At 48.6% G+C, this 27,181-nt stretch overlaps 1 protein-coding gene and 1 long non-coding RNA gene across 9 annotated transcripts; one reads left to right on the forward strand and one right to left on the reverse strand.

Moving 5' to 3' along the window:
- On the forward strand, window positions 1–26,649 carry Septin4 (septin 4). 8 transcript variants are annotated; one of them, XM_048367159.1, is made up of 14 exons: window positions 1–1,498; window positions 2,341–2,385; window positions 3,815–3,822; window positions 17,640–17,936; window positions 18,340–18,433; window positions 18,975–19,061; window positions 19,577–19,700; window positions 24,861–24,995; window positions 25,109–25,226; window positions 25,316–25,417; window positions 25,607–25,703; window positions 25,796–25,958; window positions 26,071–26,170; window positions 26,418–26,649. In XM_048367159.1, the coding sequence occupies exons 1-14, from the start codon at window positions 16–18 to the stop codon at window positions 26,475–26,477; spliced, it is 2,913 nt and encodes a 970-aa protein (XP_048223116.1). In that variant the 5' UTR covers window positions 1–15; the 3' UTR covers window positions 26,478–26,649. The 8 variants fall into 8 exon arrangements, with proteins under 8 accessions (XP_048223116.1, XP_048223118.1, XP_048223122.1 ...); XM_048367161.1 differs by lacking the exons at window positions 1–1,498; window positions 2,341–2,385; window positions 3,815–3,822 and adding an exon at window positions 12,331–12,476; XM_048367163.1 differs by lacking the exons at window positions 1–1,498; window positions 2,341–2,385; window positions 3,815–3,822 and adding an exon at window positions 15,009–15,205 and having other exon boundaries at window positions 26,124–26,170.
- On the reverse strand, window positions 10,182–19,059 carry LOC125366457. Its single transcript, XR_007213842.1, has 3 exons — window positions 18,946–19,059; window positions 16,700–16,792; window positions 10,182–10,739 (listed from the first exon to the last, which is right to left on the reverse strand). It is a non-coding gene; the product is annotated as an uncharacterized LOC125366457 (long non-coding RNA).
- Window positions 26,650–27,181: the final 532 nt, after the last annotated feature.

Genomic DNA, 27,181 nt, shown 5'->3' on the forward strand with positions numbered 1-27,181 from the left:
TTCAGTTGATAAAATATGGCATCTACCCAGAAGGGTTCAATCTATCAGATAGCCAGGACAAGTAGAACTGGGTCCAAGGTAGCAGTTCCAGCATATAGAGGGACTGAGAATACCATCTCCCCTCCACGGGGACATGGGTACATTAACTCCTCAAGCCAGCAAAGTGCTGCTGTCTCTCTGAGCCCTACTCCCCACCGAAGATCAGAAGCGTTTCCCACCACTGCCCACTCAGCATCTGAATATCTTCGATCTCTGTCAGTGCAGTCGGGGCCTGGCTTATATATGTCATCCCAGAAGGTGATGGAGACACGACCAAGAACAGAGCCACCCCGCCATTCCTCTCCTCATCGAAAGGTATCAGCTTTCCATTCCTTGAACACTCATCGGAATGTTAGTCCAGTCAGAGAGGAAGCAATACGAAGTGTCGACAGCAAGCCAGGGCGTGAGATTGGCCATCGTGCCTCATCCCCAGATGCCAAAACTCCCCGTCGCTTGAGTTTCATAGATGAAAAGGAAAGCTTGCAGTTACAAAACTTAGAAGAAGAGGAGCCACCCTCCAAGGTCCAGAACCCCCAAGGGGTCCGAGTTCCTCGTAGGATTTCAGCTCATCCAAAGGATGAAGCAGTACAAACAGATCCCATCCGAAAGATTTCCAATATTAGTGAGGCCAAATCTCCAAGGACTCTCTATAGTGGTGGTGCCAGGGTCTCTGCAGACCACCGGGCAGTCCTGAGGCGGACCACTGTCCAAGAGCCAGAAATGGGTCCTAGCAACCTCGTTCTTCCTGAACCAAAAGCCTCCATCAAAAATACAAAATTGGCACCAGCCCTCAAACTCTCTGTCCTTAGAGACTTACCTAGTGGACATCGAGTTCCTGTACGTTCAGAGGTGGAGCCTCTTCAAAAGCATTATGTCTGCACTGAGACCAAACCCCCCCCAAAGATTATAATATCATCAGAGGTAGAGGCCAATGTGAAGTCCCTCAAACGAGACAGTGAGATCGGCCGCAGGGTTACCATCTCCCCAGTGGAATACTCAGCTCAGTCAGCTCACCGGTTGTCAACTCGAGTGTCTGAAGTTCCCCACAAATCTCCTATATACTCAGAACCTCCCTCGAAGCCTTCCACCCAAGCAGAACTGGAACTGACCCCTCGGCCCTTACCCCCTCGGTCCTTACCTAGGTATGGGCCTGACTGCTCATGGTGGGCCTTACTGAATCGTGAAGCTGAAGTGCCCCAAAGTCGCCCAGTCACACCTGAGTGTGAGCCTAAGTCCCCTCCTCCCCTAGACCCCATGTCCTTTTATGAAATGGACTCAAACCTTTTCTGTGAAGACTTGATGTTCCAGAGAGAGAAAGTGTGCACACCACCACCACCGCCCCCACCCCCACCCCCACCACCAAAGGAGTGTCCAAGCCGGCTATCATGGAAGGAAGTCCCTCATGTCCTCAAGCACGCCAGCAAACAACTCATTCAAGGGTTTAATGCTTTCTTCCTGGGTATGTGTAGAAGCAGCCTGTTCAGGGATAGCCCCAAGTTAGTGAGGTGGGGGGGTTGGGGTAGCAAAAAAGGCCCTTTTTTTTGGCCAGTCCTGGGGCTTGGACTCAGGGCCTGAGCACTGTTCCCTGGCTTCTTTTTGCTCAAGGCTAGCACTCTGCCACTTGAGCCACAGCGCCACTTCTGGCCGATTTCTATATATGTGGTGCTGGGGAATCGAACCCAGGGCTTCATGTATACAAGGCAGGCTCTCTTGCCACTAGGCCATATTCCCAGCCCAAGGCCCTTCTTTATTCTGGGCCCGAGGGCTATTCTGTTTCCAGTACCAAAGCTTTGAGCTCAATGTACCGTACCTTTCCTACCAGCCTCGCTGAGCACCAAGCTAATGCTATCAATGACAGTGCTTGGACTAGCAGCAGGCACTGACTCTTCCAAGAGACACTGCTACATGTTACTTCAGTGTGAGGTAGTAGAGTGGTTTGCAGGGTTATAACTTGCTTTCTGAGAGTGGAGATGAAGAATTAGGCCGGATGGTAAGGACTGTTGAGAAGGATAAGGGTCTCAAGCACATACTCTGGCATCAAAATAGAATAGGTGAGATATCGATGAGCTGGGGCCTGGCCAGGAGAAAGCTAGACTTAACAGCAGCACAGAGGGTGGGTAGAAAGAAAAAAGCAGGAGGTGAGCATGTGATTTGGGGTCCTAGGTTAGAGAAGCTTCTGGGAAGGATTAGGATAGAGGGCACCTCTCGGGAGACATATAGAGCTAGAAAGCAAGATGTAAGTAGTGGAAGGAGGGGTGTCATATCACAGGCAAGAAAAAATAATCTTGTTGTTACTTTCAGATGTCTCTGAGGAAATGCAAAATCGAATTCTCTGGTGGCTAAAAGGTCTGTGCTTTTCCTTCTTGTGGGTCCATGGTGACTGGAGGGTTAAAAGATAGGAAGCCGAATAAGAGGGCGGTCTTTTTGGAAAACACAAGCAGTGATTTGAAACAGAAAGAGCAGAGGCACTTCTCTTGCCTAAAATGTTACCATTAAAGTCATCCTTCTGAGGACTGGTATCTTTAAATGCAAGAAATGAAATCCTGAGGTTGAAACACTCCAAAGCCATCTGACAACACTGGATGGTGAGCCCAAGTCCTGTCCTAGACGCTGTAGTGTCCTTTCATGAATTGCACTAAAACCTTTTGTGAGGACCTGAAGTTCCAGTGAGAGAAGACAAGGACACCACCACATCAAAGGAGTCTCTAAGCTGAGAACCACTAAAGGAAGCACCTCAGGCACTTTCACTTTGGTGAATGTGTGTGTATGTCTTGATTATAGTGAATATATATATGCATATACACACATCTATGTGCGTGTGTGTATATCCATACATCCATCCGTCTGTCTGTCTAATTCACCAAAGCAAGCTACCTGCTTCACAGTCTGGCCCAAAGCTGACTCCACATTAATTCAAGTTGGGGAATCTTCTCAGGTGTCTCTCTGCCTCTCTGGCTTCTCAGAACCCTTTGACCTTGGGATACTTTTAAGGGCTGCTGCTCAGGTAAGATCTCCAGGGATGTCTAGGCTTCCTCCTCGAGGCCACCAGTGTGTCTTAATGTCAACTTCTGAATATTTAAAGACATTTACTTAGGACTTCATTATCCCCTGCTTCCGTCTTACTCTTGGCCACTCTTGGCAGAGGAGAGGAGGGGATGAGACCTCACAGAGTGAATTTTGGCAGCAGGGAGTTCTTGCTGTTAGTACTAAAGCCCCAAATAAGCCCCAGTCCAATGAATATGGCAGAGGCCAAGGCTTTGGATGAAGTTCCTAGGGAGGAAAAAGCCCTGAGAATGCAGTTCAGTCCTAAATCACCCCATTTGAAGGGGCCAACCAGCACAAGCCCTCCAAATGATGGACAGCAAAGACAGAGAAGTGTATCCCCCTCCCCTCCAAGACAGAAAAGTTCTGTAAAGTAGGAGTGTAATAAAGTATGGATTCTGGAATTGTATTATAGCTGGTCCACTATTTGCCAACTATGGCCTTAGGTAGATTACCTCTCCAAGTGTCAGTTTCCCCATCTATTATATGAAAATAATAACTTCATCCTCTTAGGTTCCTGTGAGGATTACCCAAACTATTACATGTAGCACAGTGAGCACTCAGTAATTGCTGTTGTTATTTAGACCACTTGTACTAGGAAGGGATTTGGGCTAGTTTATGCCCATATCTGCTGGGCATCTTTAAAATAATATTTTCTCCCTCCCCTCTTTTTGGCACTCTCTGGATTCCATCTGCTGCTCCCCGGGAATGCCTGGATTCTATGCTATGACAGATGAGGAGGTAAGAATGCCCGTAAGAAATTACTTCTAGCCTTCTTGTGCCCCACTCACCAATCTGAGTCTCACCCCTGATTCTGGTGGAAGAGGGTGTGAAGGGGAACAGATCTGGCTCCCCGTGGCTGGGTAGGTTGTTGCTCATTGTACCAGGATGCCTGTGTTGCATTTGCCAAGCTGGGTGCCTGTGGCACCCTCAAAGGAGATTTGCACAAACATGCTATATGAGCTAGTTGCAACCCTGGAGAAAAGAATACAGACATTGGCAGGTGATGGGAAGACAGGGCAGCCATTTTGGATCAGTTCCCAATCCTCCTCCCCCCTGGGGCACTCTAGAAAGGGGTTGCCTTTCTGGGTTACACACTATTTGGGTCCTCAACTTGGAAAAGCATAAGGTGGCCTCTGCTCTTGGCAGCTCTGTGTCCTAAATTTGGCAGTGTCCTGATTTCACAGTGCATTTATTGTTCCCATAAGTATTTTGGCTCTTCTTGGCCCATGTTTGATAAAATGAAAGTTCTTCCTGTTTCCATTCTTTCTCTTAACATATTATTCTCTTACTCAAAACCTAACAATAGTTTCTAATGGATTCCCTCCATGGCTAACCAGCCCAGGATGAATAAGTTGACTACAGATGGAAAACAAATAAGTGGGGGGACAGCCTGAGCTCAGATAACAGAACAGCTGAAGGGGAGGTGTCTACCCCCTCTGCCCTGAGTTCTTACCCAGCTTCAGGCTCAGAGCTTGGCTGTAGGAAGGAGTAGCCCCTTTTAGAGATTATCTCCATGCAAAACAGTAAGTTCCCTCCCTCCCTTCCTCCTTTCCTTCCTTTTTTCCTCCCTCCCTCCCTCTTTCCCTCCCTCCCTCCCTCCCTCCTCCCTCCCATTCCTTTCCTCACTCCTTCCTCACTTCCTTCCTTTCCATTGATAATTTTTGTTCAAATGTCTGGCACTCTGCTAGGTACTTTGGGAGGAAGCTTCAACACACACACACACACACACACACACACACTTTGACCTTGCAAAACTGGCCATCTAGATGAAGAGATAAGACCTGGGCAGGAAACATTTAAACAACATGCAGTAGTCTGTGGTCAAATGTCAAAATAGAAGAGACTGAATAAATGTTCTTGGAGGGTTATAGCATCAGCAGGAGGTGAGTAGGGGGTCTGGGTTGTACCCTCTTTCCCAAAGCTATGGAGAGATGTCCTAACAGCTGACTTCTTGTTCATCCTTTAATACAAATCTATACCTTTTGGAAGGAGTGTTACTTCCCTTTGTGCAAGATTTGATGTGTGTGACTGAGTAGGCTCCTCCCTGTCCTCCCCCCATCTTCACCCCCTTTTTCTGTGCATCTTGTTTTAGTTTAGGAAGTCAAAAGCCTTGGCAGCAGAATGACTTCTTCCCAAAATAGCTCTTATCCTGTCTGGATAATTACAGCTCTCCAGCCCTGTTCAGCAGCAGAGCTGCTCTCAGAAGCTGGAAGACAAGGCTCCCAGGCAGCTGGGCTTCTTGTCTTCTCTGGATCTCTGGAGCCAGGGTAGCATGGAGATGATTCAGGTAGTCTCCCTGAAAAACATGACAGAGATAAACTTTGCCAGCCTGTCCTTCAGGCTGCACGACCCACAGGCAGTTCCGACATGGAGACTGTGATATGGGACTACAAGGCCTCTGATTCCTCTGATCTGGGCATGGGTTGACCATAGCATCCTGTCCCTGATTTTGTTCCTAGCAGGAATTCTCTGGTGGCCCAGCCCCAGTGCCTGGCTTGTAGAAAGCAGCCGTGGGTGCTAGCCTTGAGCGGGAAGAAGCCAGGGACAGTGCTCAGTCCCTGAGTCCAAGGCCCAGGACTGGCCAAAAAAAAAAAAAGAAAGAAAGCAGCGTGGTTGAGCTTCACAAAGCTCCTCTGGGTCCATTGCTGAGAATGGTGCCTGACTTAATCCAGGTCTTTCTCAGTTCCCTCGCAAATAGCCCCTCAAGGTCCTTTCATCCTTGCGGGGGAGTGAGGGCAGACAGATGCTTCTCAACTTTGGATTGGGTAGTTAGAAACTAGAATCTCCCTAGAGGTACTCAACTGAGGAACCATTTCCGAAGTGGGGGATGGGGTGTATTAGCAGAAACTCAATGGGAAGGGCTTTAAAGGTGCTTGGTAGGGAAAGGCCTGCCTTCTCACTCAATCCTGGGCAGTTTTTGAAATGAAGTACTTCTTCATGGCTGAGACCACAACCTCTGTCTGATGGACAAAACTTCCCAAGGCCCAAGATCCTGTGTTGTATTTTCCAGGGCATCCGACCTCCTCACCCTTGCATGTGACTTCTTAGGCTGTCAGAGGATGAAGTGGTTTCCTCTTTGCTATGTCCATCAATTATGCAAGAAGCCAACTATAAAATAGGGCAGGAATCAGAGGACGCCATTTCAATGGTACCTGAAGCAGACTTCAGATCTTAAGGAGAACTTTGTTATTTGACCCACAAGGGACAAGGACGGTCTGCCTTCAGTTGGCTTCTGAACCCTAGAGAAGTTGTTTCCCCCCGCCCCCCTCCTGGGCACTTTGATTCCAAAGAAAAACCCAAAGTGTCTGAGGAAACTGGGAAGTGTGTGCATTCATGGGTATGGTAACAGGATCCTAAGAAGGATGTGGGCCATCTGAAAGGAACCCTAGAAACTGTCTTTGCCATTCCTCCTGTGCAGAACTGTTGGAAGAACAGAGCAAAATGACTGAAAGAGGGGTAGAACAATTTAGGAGGTGTCATAGCAGCTTGCCACCCCCTCCCCCCATGTCATATCTTCTTAGGAAACAAACCTTGCCCTGTCAGAGGGCACCTTGTTCATCTCAAGCCACCATGGACAGCCCATTCCGGGGCAGGATGGAAAGCTGGTGACCCGAGGCCATGACTTGCTGATTTGGACTCAGACCAACTCACCTAGTTTAGCAGTGAAGGTCCTGCTTTTCAAGAACTCTCTAGTCCTGGAGAAACAAGGACAGTTAGTCACCAAGGACAAGCTGTGGGGTGATGAGCCCTTAGAAGCACAGTGCAGAGGGATGAATGGCTGTGTTGACTGGGGCCTGGGCAGGTTCCTCCTCCTGCCTAGGAGAGGGCAGGGAAACGTGACTCCTTTGGGACTTGTCGTGGAACTGAGGCCAGCTTCCCATCGTTTTTTGGGTTGTTGTTTTTTTTTTTTTGCTCTGCCCAGAATGACCTCACAGAAGGAGGAACTTGCCATGTCTGGTGTATTTTCGGAAGGTACCGGGTTGCTTGACTGAAACGTGTCTCTGACATAGTATTTTTCTGACAATGCACTTTTTTGTTGTGGTGGTGGTGAGGTCTTATTTGCTTGTTTTGTTGACAGGGTTTTGCTACATAATCCAGGCTGGCCCTCAAATTCAGTCTCCTTATGCCTTAATTTGGAGTGCTGTGATTAGAGATGTGTGGCATCATATCCAGCTCTGTCAGAATACTGGTTGGTGTGTGAAACAGTGAGAAGGACAGTAGGCCTACATGGGTTAGGGAGGTTGGCTTCAGAGTGCAGGGCAGGGTTGAGAAAGAAAATCTGTAACCCAAAAGTCACCCTGACAGCTGCTCAACTAGAAGGCTATCCTGAACAGCAGCAAAGGCCATGTCCCTTCACCCTCCTCTGCTCAGCTGCTTTTGGCTCAGCTGCTGTGAGGGGAGCAGCAAGACAGCTGCACCTTGGGGGCCAAATGAAGGCCTGGAGGAGGGGAACAGAATGTGAGTAATGTCTCCCAGTTCCTGAGCGAAGTCCAGGCTAGGCTCTGGGGACCTGGGCCAGTCAGTCTATTCTTTGGTACAACGCCACAGGCAAGTGATATAGCTCTAAGGAGTCTATGTGGTGACTGTTTTGGGGACTTCCCATTAGTAAAACTGAGATCAAGACATGCTTTCTAGAAGAGGAGTGGTGTCTAGCTGGAAAAATTTACTCTACAGGTGGCAGCAGCATGGTCATTTCCATGTCAGTGTAGTCTAAAGCATTACTCTGATATTTTCTCTGCTCCTATCTGTCACACCCAATATATAGGCACACTCCTAATCCTTCAGAGGGAAGGCATTTGAAAATAGTCACAATTGACAGTAGCAGGCTTAGTACTGATTGTTTTCCCATTTGCAGAGGTAATAGCCACCATTCATTTTTAGTGGTTATACCATGTGAAGTATGCTACTGAATCATTATAGCAATCTATGGGATGGACTTTTTCCTCCCAGTTCACTGATGACAAAACTGAAGCTCCTGGGGCTAGGAATATGGCCTAGTGGTAAAGTGCTTGCCTCATATACATGAAGCCCTGGGTTCAACTCCTCAGCACCACATATATAGAAAAAAGCTGGAAGTGGAGCTGTGGCTCAAGAGGTAGAGTGCTAGCCTTGAGCAAAAAGAAGCCAGGGACAGTGCTCAGGCCCTGAGTCCAAGCCCCAGGACTGGCAACAAAAACAAAACAAACACACAAAAAAACCCTGAAGCTCCAAACTGGGAACACTTTAAGGAGCATCCTGCCTCAGGGATGCTATTAGGTGGTACAGAAATCCTGCTGCTGCTGCCACATACTCCTCTAACTTCTCAATATTTCATTAATGTCAGGGATTGCAAAGGGAAAGCTTTTAGTAGGAGTAACATGCATACCTTTGTCTATGAATAATGAGGCTGGAAGGTGGATGTGAACTTGAATGCAGCCAGAATGAAGGGCAGTGATGGGTCACTGAAGACCAGAGCCTCAAGGCCTGTCTGTGCTCTCAAATCAGAACGGAAAACTGATCAATGCTTCCTTCCAGTCATTGCGCATTGATCAGCCGACTCCTGGGGGCAGTGACTTATCATCCATCACATCACATGCTCACATGTTCCCTGAACTGAAGTGATCAGAGGTTAAAATAGAAGATGCATTCCTGCCCTTGAAGGGCTCATGGTTAATTTGGGAGAGACAAAAGTATGCAGATGGGTCGCTTGAAAGAGTTTGGACATCCAAGGACAAAGTAAAGTCCAATAAAGGGAATCAGCAAAACTTAGAACATGGAGGAAGAACTAAGAGGGTGAGAGCCAGGGGACACAGATTTTTGACTCAAAATGATGATGACCTTAGTCACTCCATCTCCCAAAGATTGAAGGGTAGTTGTTAGAGTCAGTTATTTTGTTTTTGTTTTTGCCATGGAAGGCATTAGAACAAGAGGCTGGCAAGGCAGACATCATATAGGTAGTCACATTTACAGACAGGAAAGCTACTGTGGCCCTGTCTTGCTCAGAGAGGGGCTTCAAAAGACCTTCCCTATCAGAATGGCTGGCTTCTGCCACGTCTTTTTTTCTTATTTATTTGTTTATTGTGTCAGTCCTGGGGTTTGAACTCAAGGCCTGGGCACTCTCCCTGAGCTTTTGTGCTCAAGGCTAGCCCTCTACTACTTGAGCCACAGCACCACTTCTGGCTATTAGTTAATTGGAGATAAAAGTCTCCTGGACAGGATTTCCTGCCAGGGATGGCATTGGACTGCAATCTTCAAATCTCAGCCTCCTAAGTAGCGAAGATTACAAGTTCCAGCTACCGATGCCCTGCAGCCCTGCCAACTCTGAAGCCATGCAGTAGGTGCCAGGAAACAAATGTCCTCCATTGTTGTCCACACCTCACGTGCCCCCAGGCACATGGAACATGAGGCATAAGCTGGGGGGGAAAGTGGTTTTAAATAAAGTATTTGGGTTTCTGGACTCTGCACAGACCTGGTTGGACAGAGTGACTTCAATTTCCTTGGAAGGCCCCATCCTAGAGATGGCCCTTTGCTTCCACCAGGGCTCCCTGACTATATATCCTCAGTGACTCATCTACTTCTAGAGGAAGAAAGGCAAAACGACTTCTTGCTTCACTTAAGAGAAACAGATACTTTGAGGCAATCATGGCCTTTGCTAGCATTGCAGATCTAAAATCCTGATTTCCTGGCATAATGATTCCTTATTCTTAGTTTGGAACCTAGACTCATGCTTGGCACAAGCACACTTTCTTCACTAAGCTTCTGTGCCATACAACCTTCACCTGTGGATGGGCAACAAAGATCTAGTGAGGAGAACAAGATGATTTTTGCATTCAGACCACGGCTTGACCTAAGTGGAGGAGTTAGGAGTCAGGCACGGAGCTGTGGTTGCTGATCTGAGTTTCCCAGAGGAGTAATCCTCTGTGCCAAGCTAAGCATCCACCCTCCAGATGCTTGGCTTCCCACTCTAGTGGTGCCAAGGAAGTTGTTTTCTAGTCAAAGACAGCAATGCATGGTAGGATGTTGAATTTCAAGGGTAAGCCAGAGCTCCAAATGCTGAGGGCTAAGGCAAATTTGGCCAGGCCACCTGTCAGCTGAAGATGAAGAGTACACCATCATCAGTGATTTATTTAAGGATTGCTGTATCTCAACTCTGCCAACCAGGTATGGGATCCTACCTCTGTCAACACAGAAGAAGAGAGCTGGAGTTGTGGGGAGCCCAGCCTCCTTCAGTGAGGGAAAGAGGGTCCCAGGAAGAGCAAGGGACTTTCAGGCAGCTAATAGTCAAAGTTGGCATGGGATTTCTGCTAAAGCCAAGTTCTCTTACAGCCATTTAAATGCTACAGAGTTAGCATATAGGACTTACACAGATGGAATGAAACAGTCTTCAGCTTTTGTCTCAGCTATCATGCTTCATATTGGGTCTATAGGCCAGTAGTTAGTTAGGGACTAGACTCCATCAAAACCCTGAGACACTTGGCTTAGAGCTGAGTTCTAAGACCTAAGGAACTTCTCTCAAGGCAAGATGGTACCAACTCTCATCAGAATGTACAAGGGCTTTCTGGAGCCTGAACAGTAGGTGCCAGAGAAGAGCCTGAGATTCCAGCCACAGCTGAGGGTAAGCTAGCCAAGCTGCCTTCTGAGATGTTTCTGTGTCCACACTTGGAACACAGCTGGGGCTGAGGGGAGGAGGGATGTTATGGTAGAGGGAAAACAAGGCTTTGTTGTGGAGCCTGACTTCTTTGACACAGGTTTTCTCCCCACCCCAAGCCACATGTCTGCTGACTAGAAGCATCCAAGAGGCATTCTTGAGTGTGCCTAAGTACTAGCTGCATGGGGCTTTGGGCAGTGGACCTTGTATAGCCTCACTGTCTTACTGTCTGATAGCAGTAGCAGCTGCTGTTTCTGCAGACTTCCAACAACTTTTTTTTTTCCTTGTATGTCTACTTTTCTGATGACAGTTTCAGATCTCCTGGTCTAAAACAGACAGGCCTATCCCTGGGGCCTTTCCACATCAGGATCCATCTACACTTCTGAGGTTCCTTCTCATTAGAACCAAGCTGCAGGCCCCAATCCTATGCCTACAAGGCTTCTCCTTTCTTTATTGACCATCTTTTCCTTGGTGCCTTCTGTTGCTGTTTCCCTGTTCTACCTTCCTCCAAGACCTATAGAAGCAGACAGAATTTCCTCTTTCCCTACTGCATCTATTTTTTGAATGCCAAAAGGAAACTTAGAAAGCATCTATTTAATTCCCCTCCTTTTTGGGGGTGGAAAGTGAGATTCTGAAAGTTGCCCAAAGTCACCCAACTGGAAAAGTCTCTCCTCAACTTGTTGCTACTTCTACTCATAGAGAAGACCATACCCATGCAGTTCAGTCTTGCCAAGAATATATTCAGACAGAGGTCAGAGAGCCTGCCCTAGGAAGAGGGTTTTGGAGGTTAGAGAGGGACATGCTTCTGAAACTTCCATAGGAGCCTAACTAGTTCAGACTGGACTTAGGAAATCCCTTACCAACTCCCCCATCTCCAGGCATCTACCTTCCCCTTGCTGCTGCCCAGACCTTTCTCAGCTCTGAATGCTTTTAAAGCTGTAGGGGCACCTGTCCCACAACATGTCACCTGCTTGACAGAGGACAAATGGCCCAGCTGGGGAGGGTCATGGGGGGGATGGACTCTCCAACCCCCCCCCCTCCACCGTCCTCAGCCCTGGACAAGCCTCACCCACCCTCTTAAAGTCACTCAGCCTTTCCTGCTCACCCTTCCAGCAGATGATCCGTGGATAGTTTATGCAGCAAATCCTCTTTAATCTTTAATCTAGGGTCCTGCACAAAGGGAACCTGCCGCTAACCTGTGTCTTTTCTACAGCTTGGATGGAAGTGGGGAATGTCTGGCATTCCCCTTTGGGAGGTAGGGTAGGGGGTATGGTTAATCAGTAACTTGGACATCAGTCAGCTCATTTCCCTAAAACCTTGCTTGAATCTGGGGTGGGGGGGGGTAACTAATGGTTTCTTTTCCAACTCCTGCAGCAACTCCCTCTGTCATCCCTACCCCCAAAGGCATTTCCTGGGGATGCCGTTCTTTTATTCCCCCCGCGGTGCTGCACTTCCTGAAGAAGACCATTCTTCAGACGTTAAGTAAGGAGGAACCAGGAATCCAGCACAGCCCAAGGACGAGGAGCTGAGCCTCGCTCCCTAGCCCAGCCTCCTTTCCCCATCGGGTCCCTGTCCACACCCACCAGGGCCAAGGTGTAGGCCCCGCCCCGGAGCCGGAGAGCCCCGCCCCGGCCCCGCCCCTCGCGGTCCGCACTCGGGGAGGCGGGCGGGGGCCGGCGGTGCAGCGAGGTCGGCGCGCAGCTCCCGCAGCGGGTCGCTCGGGCGCTGTCCAGGCGGAGCCGGCCCGGCACGGGCTGCAGCCATGGTAAGGCGGGCGGGCCCAGGGCAAGGCCGGGCAAGGCCGGGCAGGGCCCACCACTCCCCGGCGTCTGCGATGCCGCAGCCCTGGGCTGTGCGGGGCGGGAGGCGTTGACGCCAGCCCCGGGCTCGTCTCCCGCAGGCAGCTGCTGCCGCTGCGTCGCCTCTCCGCAAGTTTCTACCTCGGAGCCCCACAGCTCGGAGCGGGCCTGGACCCCCGGGGTTTGCCCGCGGTCCTGGCCAGAGGGACGGGTCAGTGCTGTGGGAGGTGCCTGCCGACCGCGATGAGCTTGTTGTGCCGGGGAAGGCGCCCAGGGATGAGGGTGGAGGGGGGTCTCCGCCCTTCCTGAGTCAGCTCTACCTGGATGACCCTTCCTCACCCGCTTGCCCTGGCCAGAGGCCGCCGCCAACTTCTGTCGGGAAACACAAACACTGTCTGACCCCTTCTCCTCCCCCAAAGAGAAGGTGAGCCTCTTGATCCCTGTTTCCTGCAGACTGACAAGGGATATATCACTTGGACCTTTCTCAGATGGACCCCTGAGAGAGGAAAACTTAGTCCACCAGCCTGCTGGATGGGATCAGCTATGTCCCTTTGCCTCCCAGACAGGAACATGAGGAAAGCTTCCCCTTGCTGCGTCTACCCCTCCTCCCCTCAGCCAAGTCCCTCTGCAGTGTGTGGGGGTTGGGGGGGGGGGGAACTCATTCCTGCCATCTGCCTGTAGTGGGAAGAGAAGCAGTAACCTCAGGTAAAAGTTTTGATGCTTGCTGGTGAGGCCAGCTCTTCTGCCATTGTTGTCAGCCTGTCAGATAAAATGTATGGGTGTCCAGGCCCCCAGGATCTGCCATCCTCTTCTCCCAGTCTGGAAGCTTCCCCCTACTCCACAGCCATTGGTCTCTGCACTGGGAGGCACAAGCTGTTTACAGCAAGTGGGGACCGGTGACCCGCATGTAGGGCAGGATGTTGGCTGTGGGCCACCACCAGAAGGGAACTCCCTGGCCCCTGTAGAATCAGAAGCTTTCAGATCTAGGAAGGCCAATTTTGGGGGGCTCTTGTCTCTCAAGCTGTGTCCAGGCAGAGGCCCAAGTCTTGGCCAGGAAGTCTTGGTGACCCTATGACCTTCCCCAAAGGGGGTTCCTGGGAGAGGCCAAATGGTGCCGCTCCTTCTCTTGTCCCCCTCCACCTCCCCACATGGGTGATGGACAAACTGATTATTTTAGGGAATGGAAGCCAGGGGAAGCAATGCCAAGCCCAGCAGGGACTAGAGAGCCGTTTTCTGCCCACACACCAAGTTGACTTCAGCTGAGGTCTTGGTGCCTTCAACTTGACCAAAGCCACCCTAATTAAAAATATTCCTCCACCACCATCTACCACCATTCAAGCCCCCAGCCTCGGGCCTCTCTCCTAAATAAGTCACGCCCTTGGGCTCCCTGGTTCATGTCAGGCCAGACTCACCTATGAAGGGCCTCCTTGTCAAAGGAAACCAGTGCCCTTACTACTTTGGAAATTTTTGGGGAGACCTCTTCAGCCCAGGAGCACTGGGAGATTTCAATTTGCTTGTGAAGAGAAGGGCAAGACAACATTAATGACCACCCTGGGACTTGAGATGTACCTTCCTCCTCAGGTTCAAAGCATCTTGAGCTATCTGTCATCTGGGCGTGTTTTTTCTCCAAGCCTCTCTGGAAGCAAGGGAGGGCTGGCCATTTAGTGTTGGATATTAAGGACCTGAAATTAAGACACTATCCAGGCCCAACCAGAGACACTGGCTTCAAGACTCCTACTGGAGTGCTCCTTCTGTACACTTGCAACTAGATCCCTTAATTTACTTCCCATTTAAATGGCAGCTCTTGAGTCTCTAGGATGCTAGCCTCCTGTTGGCTTGAACCCATGCCCCTCAGAGACTTAAGTGCTAGCAGCTGCCCCATTGACTCTGGAAATGATGGCTGATACAGTTGATATAGTAGGTCCTCAGAGTTAGAGGCCAGGTATCCTAAAGTGTTAAGAGTTCCTGGAGCAAAGCCCCCTCTGCGTCAGAGATAGGGTAGGTTTTTTTTTTTTTTTTCCCTAGAAGAAAGGGACATTTGAGAAGAGATGTGGGGCTATTCCCTGGAACCTGTACCCAAGATGTTACTGGACATTCCTACTCTTCTTCAGGACTGCTTAAACTTCTGGTGACAGAAAGATTGTGGAGGAAGGCTTGGAATCTTTTGTGAGCAGTTCTCCTGGGTTGCTATCCCCATGGACTGATGGGCCAGGTCACCTTGGGATAACTCTTCATCCTCAGAGTCCTGAATGCCCTTGGGAGGTTAGCAGGAGAGGTTAAGCAGATCAAGAGCCTGTGCTGCAGACTGACACCCTGGTGGTGCTGTGCCCACCAGGGTAGGAAGCAGGCAGGCGTCACAGGGCAGCCAATCAGAGGAGGAGGGGACTGCAGAGGAACCCAGTGATCCGGCTGCAGCTGAGCTGCCCTTGGAGGGTGGGAGCCAAGGCAAGAGGAGGAGGAGGAGAGGGGGTGGGGAAGGACATTCCACAGGCTTTTTTGGCCCCTGCTAGAAGTGGAGGGGGTCAAAGAAAAAGGGAAAGGAGCAAACCAGGAAGGCAGATGACAAGTGCATCAAGAGAAGGCTGTTTCTCCGCGTGAGGAACTTTGGGAGATAAAATTAGACAGAGCCTGTTGACAAGGGTCTGAAACGTGGGGCATGGACCATTCTGTCCCTGAGGACGGGACTGAAGCTGGGGTAAGGTGCTACTCTGGGAGATCAGGGTGGGGTGGGAAGGGGACACACCGTGTCTTTCCCTTGATTTGGCTACTGACAGTGCTAGGGGAGGCGATGGAAAGACAGGAGAGGACTTTGATGTCTTAACTCCTTGTCTAGAACCCTTTGGCCTCCTCCATGCTGATGCACACTCAGGGCTAGCAAAGAGGATCATGGTGCTGGGGTTCCTGGTGGCTCTGCTGGAAGATTATGGGGGGCTAGCAGTCTCCATTGGTGCCTTCCTTCTTCCCCTTCCTTGTTGCCCCTCTGTTTGCTGCTACTGAGCATAATGCAGTCCTTTTCCCCTACCCTTACCAAAATTGCCAGATCAACTGCTGGGTCACTGTAGGACCCAGCAGTGAAGAGAGGTAGGATTTCCTGCAATTCCTGACTAATTAGCTGTCAGAGAGCAAGACCTGTTGTCCCCTCAGCCCCATCCTTGTCTGTTGCTGTATAATTAATCTGCCAAGCCAGGATACTTTGGACAGTGAAGGGAGTCACAATCATGCTCGACCAAGAAGCACATACTGGCTTCGATGAGCATCCCATTCGACCCCAATAGTATGGATGAGAAAAGCCTATTAGGTAAGATCTGCCTTAGGAGAGCTTCTTCTGGTCACTAAGCCCCTGAATGAATCAACACTCAGGGGAAAGAGCCTTTTTCCTCCCTTCCATCCAGACAAGCCTTGGAGGACTTGAGAGGTAACAGCCTAGAGATAGCCCTTTCCCCTCTAGCTTTCCTTTCTCAATCTCTTTCCTCTGGCACAAACCTGGCAGTGTGCACGTCCCCCTCTTGCATTTCTTCCCATTGTAAAGTAGGTTGATGCAGAATGACTGTGGGGCACTTATGTCCCCCACCACTCTACTCTACTGGGACTCCACAATGGTTCAGGGTAGCCCCCACTCGGTTGGCCAACCCTTAGAGGATGAGTCAGCCTCTATAGCTGGCCCTTTGTTCATTGTCTGGGGGTGGCACTTGGATATTGTGAGACAGCTGAGCCCAGTACTGCCAGGCACCCCACAAAGGGCACTGACCCCCAAAAGAGAGGGGAATCTAGAGGGTCTAGAGCTAAGGGGAAGAATAGGGGAAATAGCCTATCTTGCAGACTGGGGATAGGTGGAATAGGCGTCTATATAGAGCTAGTCCCCCATGTTGGGACATACTCTTTTTTTTTTTTTTTTTTTTTTTTTTTTTTTGCCAGTCCTGGGCCTTGGACTCAGGGCCTGAGCACTGTCCCTGGCTTCTTCCCGCTCAAGGCTAGCACTCTGCCACTTGAGCCACAGCACCGCTTCTGGCCGTTTTCTGTATATGTGGTGCTGGGGAATCGAACCTAGGGCCTCGTGTATCCGAGGCAAGCACTCTTGCCACTAGGCTATATCCCCAGCCCCTGGGACATACTCTTGTGCTGTTTGTAGCACTAGGGGTTCAGCCCTCCGTCTGCATCCCTAAGCACTTTCAGTGTTCGCTCATCTTACCTGATTCTTTCTGGTTGCTCTCCATATTCAGCATCCACCAGGTTTACTCTTCTCTCCCGGGGTCTAGAACCAGATTCTGTTACGGTTCAGGGGCTAGATTAAAAGTAGGGTTAGCCAGGTGCTGGTGGCTCATGCTTGTCATCCTAGCTACTCATGAGGCTGAAATCTGAGGATCACAGTTCAAAGCCAGCCCAGGCAGGAAAGTCTGTGAGACTCTGATCTCCAATTAACCACCAGAAAACCAGAAATGGTGCTGGGGCTCTAAGTAGTAGAGTGCCAGCCTTGAGCTGAAGAGCTCAGGGACAGTGCTTAGGCCCAGAGTTCAAGCGCCATGACCGGAAAAAAAAAAAAAAAAAAGTAAAAGTAGGGTTAGCAAGTCTGAGTCCTGGAGGGTGAACATGAGTGAATCTGCACTTGGGTCCCCAACTCACTGATCAGCAGTATCAGAGGCACAAAACCTCCTGCTAGCTCTTGACTTTCCTGTAGGGGAAAACTCCCCTCTCCCCACCCTGCTTCTCCATGCCTGTGCTATATTCTGATTCTCTGCACTCTTGGATCTGAGCCACAGTCTCAGGTCTCTATCCTCTCCTTCTTACTCAGTCTGCTGGTGCTGACCTTTGGGACAGTCCCTGGTCCCTGGCTTAGCCAGATGGCTAGCAAGGCAGCCTCAACAAATACCCTGGTGAGAGAGCAGGGCTTTGGGCACAGGCCAGCATTCCTCCTGAATCCTGGGGCCTCTACTCCATCTTTTGGCTTGGGAGGCTAGTGAAGCACGTAATGACAACCCCCTTTCTTTTCCTTCTAACCATAAGTACTTCCCCTCTCTCCTCACCTTCTCCTGTCTTCTGCCTTCTTCCTTGTTCTTCCCTCCTGGCTTCCCTTCCTGCCACCTCCCACCTACTCCCTACCATCCACCCTACTCACCCCTACCACCCTCCAGATCAAGCGTTTCCTGGAGGACACCACGGATGATGCAGAACTGAGCAAGTTCGTGAAGGATTTCCCAGGAAGTGAGCAGTGCCACCCACCGGAGGTCAAGACTAGGGTGTCCAGGCCCCAAATCTCGGAGCCAAGACCCCAGGCTCCAGACTTCTATGATGATGACCAGGAGTTCAGAGCCCCCTTGTGGCCCCAGTCCTCTGACAGCCAGCAGTACTTCTGTGCCCCAGCTCCTCTCAGCCCTTCCAGCAGGCCCCGCAGCCCATGGGGCAAGCTGGATCCTTATGATTCCTCTGAGGTAGAGACTCCAGCCCTGCCTTTGTTTTTCAGTGGGCGGGAGCAGAAGATCCAGGGAAGGAACCAAAAGAATATGTGAAAGAATATATGCATGTCCATGTGCATTCCTCTCTCTCTCTCTCTCTCTCTCTCTCTGTGTGTGTGTGTGTGTGTGTGTGTGTGTGTGTGTGTGTGTGTGTGTAAAAGATTAGGTCCTCTCTCTTCCTGTTTCAGAGCCCTAGCTCTGAGGATTTTTACATGGAGGGTATTGGTAACTTGGCCATATTTGCAGGGGCAAGAGGCCTCACAGGTGGGAACTTGGGAATTCAAACGTGGCACTACTTCTTTAAGGCTGGAGCAAAAATATAGAAGACGAAAGACTGGTGCTGGTCCCCTCCTAATGCATTTTGCCTTCTTGTCCTTAGGATGACAAGGAATATGTGGGCTTCGCAACCCTCCCCAACCAAGTTCATCGAAAGTCTGTGAAGAAAGGCTTTGATTTTACCCTCATGGTGGCAGGTAGAAAGGGGCAGGGCAGGATTGGGCAAGGGGTGTTTGATGTGGAGTTAGGGTGTGTGTGTGTGTGTGTGTGTGTGTGTGTGTGTGTGTGTGTCTTTTTGCAAAATTGCCAGAAACAAGTTAGGGTGTGTGTGTGTGTGTGTGTGTGTGTGTGTGTGTGTGTCTTTTTGCAAAATTGCCAGAAACAAGTTAGGGTGTGTGTGTGTGTGTGTGTGTGTGTGTGTGTGTGTGTGTGTGTGTGTGTGTGTGTGTGTGTGTGTGTCTTTTTGCAAAATTGCCAGAAACAACAAAACTTGTTGGCATAGGGGAATGAGTGGTGCAAAGAACACTTTACTGACAGTTTATTAGTATTTCTTGCACTCTCAGTTTTGTTCAATGAGGAGGCTAGACAAAGTATTTCCACTTCCTCCATGCTGTAAAATGCTATGGTTTGGTTAGTTTCATCCCAATTGAAAAAGAAATAGTTCATCCCAGGTGATGAAATGGGGCTACCTCTGGGCGACAGATCTTACCTTCTGACTTGGTGCCTCTGTCCTATCAGGAGAGTCTGGCCTGGGTAAATCCACTCTTGTCAATAGTCTCTTCCTCACGGATCTATATCGAGATCGGAAACTCCTTGGTGCTGAAGGTAAGAAAAAGAGAAGACAATGAAGACAGGCAGGCAGACCTGACTTGGGAAGTTAAAAACTCACTCCAAAGTCATGGGGTGGGACTTGGGGACCTTCCCCAGCATGCTTGAAGCCATGGCTTCCCAGAGAGACTGACTGTATCCCTCTATAGGCCTTTCTGGCCTGGAAACACACCAGCCAGTTCCCTAAAGATTTGGGTGCTGAAGCAGGGCAGGGACCCGAATCTTGTTCTCTGAATGAATGTCTGACTCCCCCAAAGGATTTCAGGAATCCAAGAAAAAAAGCCCGGAGCAGAGAAGTGGCTGGGGCCAGAGCCAACAGCCACCGGCATTTCCTGTGTTGGGAAACATGTTCCTTGCCGGTTCCCAGAGAACAGGCGCTCCTGCAGCATGGGGGTGGGAGGGGGGCAGCATGGAGAAAGCAGTCTGGGCAGCAAAGCTGGCTGGGGTGAGTGGTTTGTCCTCATTGGGCAGGTCCCTGCCCTTGCCCTTGCCTCAGTTTCCCCCTTCTCCAGAGCGGATCATGCAAACTGTGGAGATTACTAAGCATGCGGTGGATATAGAAGAGAAGGGTGTGAGGCTGCGGCTCACCATTGTGGACACACCAGGTTTTGGGGACGCAGTCAACAACACAGAGTGGTATGTCTGACCAAGTACAACCCCAGCTGTCTTTGCCCCGCCCATCTATTCCATGCATACACACACACACACACACACACACACACACACACACACACGTCATACACAGGTACAGACACAGACATACTTGTGAGGAGGAAGAGATTTGTGACCTTGGGCATGTTCTCCCTGGATAGTTGTCTTGTATAAAGAGGAAAGAATTGGAATAGTTTCTAATATTCCTTTCAACTCTGATCTATGATGGGGACACCAGAAAGAAGAACCTCAGAAAAGGATCTGAAAACGTAGCACAGGGCCTGACGTATAGTAGGTATTTTATTAGGTGTTCAGTAAACACCAGCCTTCCTCCTACTCTTCCTTTTGCAGCAACATTTTCAGATGCTATGAACAAGTCCTATTGAATGGGCATTGAAGGAGCATGGAAGAGAGAGAGAAAGGGAGAAAAGACAAAAGGGAAAACAAAGTCGGGCACCGGTGGCTCACGCCTGTAATCCTAGCTACTCATGAGGCTGATATCTGAGGATTGCAGTTCAAAGCCAGCCTAGGCAGGAAAGTCTGTGAGGCTCTTATCTCCAATTAACCACCAGAAAACCAAAAGTGGCCCTATGGCTCAAGTGGTAGCGCACTAGCCTTGAGCTGAAGAGCTCAGGGCCAGCACCCAGGCCCAGAGTTCAAGCCCCACGATTGACAAAAAAAAAGAAAAGAAAAAGGTAGGACGAGATATAAATTGCAGGTACTCTCCAGGTTATCTGCCATCTTATATGTATGTATGAGCCTGTGTGAGCACACACATACACATAGCCATCCCTGGCTTTTATTTTTTTTAATGGGTTGGAGGGATACTTATATAATTGACAGATCTAAGCAGGTAGATGAGGGTAACAGAGGTAGTGCCTTTGATGGAAAAGTTAGCTAGAAGTTTCTCAGATCTGGAAGCTGACAGTTCAAATCTTTTTTTTTTTTTTTTTTTTTTGGCCAGCCCTGGGCCTTGGACTCAGGGCCTGAGCACTGTCCCTGGCTTCTTTTTGCTCAAGGCTAGCACTCTGCCACTTGAGCCACAGCGCCACTTCTGGCCGTTTTCTGTATATGTGGTGCTGGGGAATCGAACCCAGGGCCTCATGTATACGAGGCAAGCTCTCTTGCCACTAGGCCATATCCCCAGCCCCAGTTCAAATCTTTTTATTGTTTTCTTTTCTTTCTTTCTTTTTTTTTTTTTTTGGCAGAACTATGTTTGAGCTCAGGGTCATTCTCTCCTCCCTCTAGTTTGCTAGGCAAGCACCCTACCACTTAAGCTGTGTCCCAAGAGTTTAATTGATTGGTTGGTATTTAGTAACTGTGTGATCTTGAGCAAATGACTGCATTTTTATTTCTTCAAATGAAAAATATCAGCCCTTACCACTGTACCCAATTGATCTGAAAAATCACCCAGAATGACATCTGTATGTTATACTCACAAATCTTAACAATGGTAACTGCAAATCAGGCAGTGTAACATGGAGCTTCTGTTCAAAAGGATTAAGAATTTTAAGATGGTGACCGAAAAACTGGATAGATTGCACACTCATAACACCTACTCTAGATAATTGCTTCACAGACTAATCACACCTGTACATACTTTCTGAGCCCTCATCACATGCTCCATCATTGCAATAACTCAGTGGAATTGACTGGTTCATCAGCTTTACAGTTTGAGCTTTGAAAGGATGGTCATTTCTTAACTTCTGGGCTAGTTCATGGTCTATGGAACATGATCTCCATCAATGTTCCTGATGGGGTGGGGTAACCTCCATATCATCATCATGCTAGTATGTCTTAGCAAACAGCTTGCTTGAAATTGTAGTCCCATCCAATCCCTGGTTCCTGCTGTAGTAAGTATGATTTTTTTATTTCAATATACTTACCTCCTTTTATCTCCAACAATAATAATAATAATAAATTTCAATAATCACTTTAATAATAATAACAATTCAACCTCACAGTTTATAGTAAACTAGCAGGAATTTATGAAACACAGATATACCATGTATCAACTCTGGACAATTAAGAAGTGCAGATAAAACTGGGCACTTGTGGCTCAAGCTTGTAATTCTAGCTACTCAGGAGACTGAGATCTGAGGACTCTGGTTTGAAGACAGCCAGGTAGAAAAGTCTGTGAGACTTTTTTTTTTTTTTTTTTGGTCAGTCCTGGGGACTGAACTCAGGGCCTGAGCACTGACCCTGGCTTCTTTTTGCTCAAGGCTAGCACTCTGCCACTTGAGCCACAGCGCCACTTCTGGCTTTTTCTATGTATGTGGCGCTGAGGAATTGAACCCGGGACTTCATGTATACGAGGCAAGCATATTCCCAGCCATATTCCCAGCCCTGTGAGACTCTTATCTCCTATGAAACATTCAGAAAAATCCAGAAGTGAAGATGTGGCTCAAGTGGCAGAGCACTAGCCCTGAGCACAAAGAGGCTCAGAGACAGCACCAGGCCCTAAGTTCAAGCCCCAGGACTGGCAAAAAAAAAGTGCAGACAAGTGTGAGTGGTTCTTGTTACCGAAGGGCAGATGGTCTAACATGTGTATTCATCAGGTAACAAGTTAGCAAAAAGGCCAGGCCATTGTAATGGCAAACACTTGAATTATGAGTCAAAAAAACATGAGATTCAGATAAGTAGAGAATTTACTAGCCAAGCATTCTGGTAGAATCCCTTAGATTCTCCAAATATAATTTGGGGGGGGGGAGGTGCATGCGTGTGCGCGCTAGTATTGGGGCTTGAACTCAGGACCAGGGAACTGTCTGTTTTTTTGCTCAAGAGTGGTGCTCTACCACTTGAGCTCCACTTTGGGCTTTTGGGTGGATATAGAATTTCATGGACTTTCCTACCTGGGGTTGGCTTCTATTCTCAGATGTCAGGATCTTGAGTAACTAGGATTACAGGTGTGAGCCACCAGCACCCAGCTCAGATTTAATTTCTTTATGTCTAAATCGAGAATGATCATGCTCAAAATATACCATGTCTACCTAACAGGGAAATAAAGATTAAACAGAAAAGCTAAGTACCTGAAACTATAGCCATATATATATATATATACGTATATATATGCATGGCTATATATATGCATTACCTAATCACAAGGACATGGTTTAAAATGCATAATTAGGCATGTCATTGTACAAACACAGAAGGTACTTACACAAATGTAGATGGCATATGTTAGTCATCTGATGTGGCCTCCTGATGCAGTCAAAAAATGAGATGATGGACTGGGAATATGGCCTAGTGGTACAGTGCTTGCCTCACATACATGAAGCCCTGGGTTTGATACCTCAGCACCACATATATAGAAAAGGCCAGAAGTGGCGCTGTGGCTCAAGTGGCAGAGTGCCAGCCTTGAGCAAAAAAGAAGCCCGGGACAGTGCTCAGGCCCTGAGTTCAAGCCCCAGGACTGGCAAAAAAAAAAAAAAAAAAAGAAATGAGATGTCTGAAGCTGCTAACATAACACAAAGACTCATTTACAATTAACTTTGTTTTTATGAGTAGAAGGCATACACTAAATAATATGACATAGTAAATATTTAAAGTAATGACCATGTGTTATCACTACCAAATACTATGTATATTTAGTTGTATGTGTCATGATTTTATTAATGTTTTTTTAAAATTATGCATGGGTGCTATGATATTATAATGCTATTTTTCTAGCCCCATTATAATCTGAGGTACCACAGAAGTATATGAGTTCCAAAGTTGGTCTAAACATTTTGTTTTGTGTGGTTTTTTTTTTTTTTTTTGCCAGTCCTGGGGCTTGAACTCAAGGCCTGAGCACTGTCCCTGGCTTCTTTTTGCTCAAGGCTAGCACTCAATCACTTGAGCCACAGTGCCTCTTCTGGCTTTTTCTATATATGTGGTGCTGAGGAATCGAACCCAGGGCTTCATATATACAAGGCGAGCACTTTACCACTAGGCCATATTCCCAGCCCTGGTCTAAACATTTTAATGCAGTGGATGACTATATGTGACTGTGTAAGGAAGGGAAGATCAGTAGAGCAGTGTTAGCTGATGTAGTCAAGAGTCTTCATAGAAAAGCTGGTTTTTGTTTTTTTGTTTTTTTTGGTTTTTTTTTTTTTGCCAGTCCTGGGGTTTGGACTCAGGGCCTGAGGCACTGACCCTGGCTTCTTTTTGCTCAAGGCTAGCACTCCACCACTTGAGCCACAGTGCCCACTCTGGCTTTTTCTGTGTATGTGGTGCTGAGGAATTGAACCCAGGGCTTTATAAAGCATGCTAGGCAAGCATTCTAACACTAAGCCACATTCCCAGCCCCAAGAGCTGGTTCTTGAAAGGGTCTTGAAATAGGGTCTTGAAGTAGGGAAAAGAGTGGAAACTACACGAGCAAAGACTCTGGAGGCTGGACTTTGAATCTGACTTAGTGTTTCTCTGGCTTCCAGTTGATGTTCACCTGCAGCACACCTTGATGCTATTATTATTATTATTATTATTATTATTATTATTATTATTATGCCAGGTGTGGGGCTTGAACTCAGGGCCTGGGCACTGTCCCTGAGCTGCTTTTGCTCAAGGTTAGCACTCTACCATTTGAGCCACAGCACTACTTCTAGCTTTTCCTCTTTATGTGGTACTGAGGAATCGAATCCAGGGCTTCATGCAAGCTAGGCAAGCACTCTCTCACTAAGCCACATTCCCAGCCCACCTGAGCTCTTTTGCTCAAGGCTAATGCTCTACTACTTTGAGCCATAGCTCCATTTTTGGTTTTCTGGTGGTTAAATGGAAATAATGGTCTCATGGACTTTTGTGCCTGGGATGGCTTTGAACCAAGATTCTCAGATCTCAGACTCCTAAATAGCCAGGATTACAGGTGTGGGCCACCGATACCTAGCCACCTTGCTATTATTACTCTTTGTTTGATCACATGAGCCCTTTTTCTTGCCAAACTAGCATTTTTTGAATTCTGCCTCTGTGCTCAGTCTAACTTTCTATCAGGACATATGAAATATACCTCTTTTCCATCCAGGTATCTTGCTGAAGATGTAGTACAGCAAGCCAGGGAATAACAATATCTAGAAAATCCTGCTCAGCATGGGCTTCTTCTTTACAGTCCCAGAGCCCGCTAGACAACCCCTACTCCCACAGTCTCTCTGCTTGTCTGTCCCTGCCTAGCTGGAAACCTGTGGCAGAATACATTGACCAGCAGTTTGAGCAGTACTTCCGAGATGAAAGTGGCCTGAACCGGAAGAACATCCAAGACAACAGGGTGCACTGCTGCCTGTACTTCATCTCACCCTTCGGCCACGGGTATGGTCTGAGCCTGAGGCTCCTGGCACCACCCAGCGCTACTAAGGGAACAGGCCAAGAGCACTAGGGGCAGGGCTGCCACTAGCACGTGGTCACAGATTCCTGTTTCTCAGGCTCCGGCCATTGGATGTTGAGTTCATGAAGGCCCTGCATCAGCGGGTCAACATTGTACCTATCTTGGCTAAGGCGGACACACTGACACCTCCAGAAGTGGACCGCAAGAAACGCAAAGTGAGGGAAGCTGGCGGGGGAAGGGGAGCAGGTGGGCTTCTAAAAAGGATGGGATGCCCAGAACTGTGGGCCCCTCATCTATTTGTCAGATCCGGGAGGAGATTGAGTACTTTGGAATCAAGATCTATCAGTTTCCTGATTGTGACTCTGATGAGGATGAGGACTTCAAATTACAGGACCAAGCCCTAAAGGTGGGGCCACCCCAGGGCACCCTTTTCACATCTTGTTTTCCCTGGGAAGAAGAAGGGGGAAGAATTCTCTGTAAGGACAGTGTTTTGGGGTGGGAGATGACCCTAGCTTCCTAGACAAAGCAGAAGACACAGATGAAAAGAAGCAGGTGAGGATGTGGGGTGCTGACAGGAACCCCTAACTTCTTTTAGGAAAGCATCCCATTTGCGGTAATTGGCAGCAATACTGTGGTAGAAGCCAGGGGGCGGCGAGTTCGGGGCCGACTCTACCCTTGGGGCATCGTGGAAGGTAAAGGACTAAGCTTATGATGAAGGTATCTCCTTGCCCTTAGTGGCTCCCATCTACCCATACCCCTGGCTGACCTCAGCCTTGCTATGCAGTGGAAAACCCAGGGCACTGCGACTTTGTGAAGCTGAGGACAATGCTGGTGCGTACCCACATGCAGGACCTGAAGGATGTGACTCGGGAGACACATTATGAGAACTACAGGGCACAGTGCATCCAGAGTATGACCCGCCTAGTGGTGAAGGAACGAAATCGCAAGTATGACCAGGAGCTAGGACAAGCCTTTCCCTTATTCTACAGGCCAGGGCTCAACCCAAGATGGTGCTGGGGTCCCCCTAACCTTACCACCCTCCTTTCCCCTTCCCCTCAGCAAACTGACTCGAGAGAGTGGTACTGACTTCCCCATCCCTGCTGTCCCACTAGGGACAGATCCAGAAACTGAGAAGCTAATCCGAGAGAAAGATGAGGAGGTGAGCACAGTATACTGTAGTAGGGGTGTCAGACAGCATGGGAAGTCCCCTGTGTGACCATAAATGTATCTTCTGGTTTTGGAGACAGAAAGTTCCCTGGTTCTGGTGCATATCTGGGATGTTCCCAGTCTCCAGCTTACTTCAGGGCTACCAAGGCCCTGACTCAAGGGATTGAAAATTGGGGGCAATTTCCAAATACTATAGGACTCTCCAAAAAGCCTCATTTTGGTGCATATGACTATTCCAGCTGCGGCGGATGCAGGAGATGCTACACAAAATCCAAAGACAGATGAAGGAGACCCATTAACTGGCTTTTGGACCCGGATATTTAAATCTCTTCTTTCTGCCCACACCAGCCCTTCCCAGCACCAGCTCTGCTCAGGCCCCTGCAGCTACTGCCACTTCGCCTTATATCCCTGCTGACTCCTCAGAGACTCAGAGGAAATAAAGTTTAATAAATCTATAGGTGGCTTCTGGCATCCTTGTTTGTATCTTTATTTTGGCACTTATAATAGGGTTTGAACTCAGGGCCTCGCACTTGCTAGGTAGGGATGCTACCATTTGAGCCAAACCCCAACCCTTTTTAGCTTTTGGTGGTTTTTCTTTTTTCAGGTAGGATTTCACTTTTCTTGCCTTAGATGGCCTGGATTGTGATCTTCCTACTTTATACTTTATTGAGTGTAACAGGTCTCTCACCATGCCCAGATTTTTCTTGAGATGGAGTCTCATTAACTCTTTGCCTGGGCTGGCATCAAAACTATTGAGTTTGAAAACACCTGGGCACCTAGGATTACACATATGAACCATCTGTGCCTGGCCCTATTTATCGTAGCCACTTCGTGAGACAAAGATCCAGGCTGATGGAGTGGGTTACTGGTATCTGGCCTTTATTAAGGAGGGGGGGGCGGGTTCCTCTTCCAACAATAGTGTTCAGTCTTAGTCTCTTCATCTTATTGGTTATGTATAACCTGCCTCTATTATCTGGAGCTGGGCCTCTCCACACCTTTCCCT

Source organism: Perognathus longimembris, chromosome 17 (assembly GCF_023159225.1).
Source record: "Perognathus longimembris pacificus isolate PPM17 chromosome 17, ASM2315922v1, whole genome shotgun sequence".
NCBI classification, from domain to species: Eukaryota; Metazoa; Chordata; class Mammalia; order Rodentia; family Heteromyidae; genus Perognathus; species Perognathus longimembris.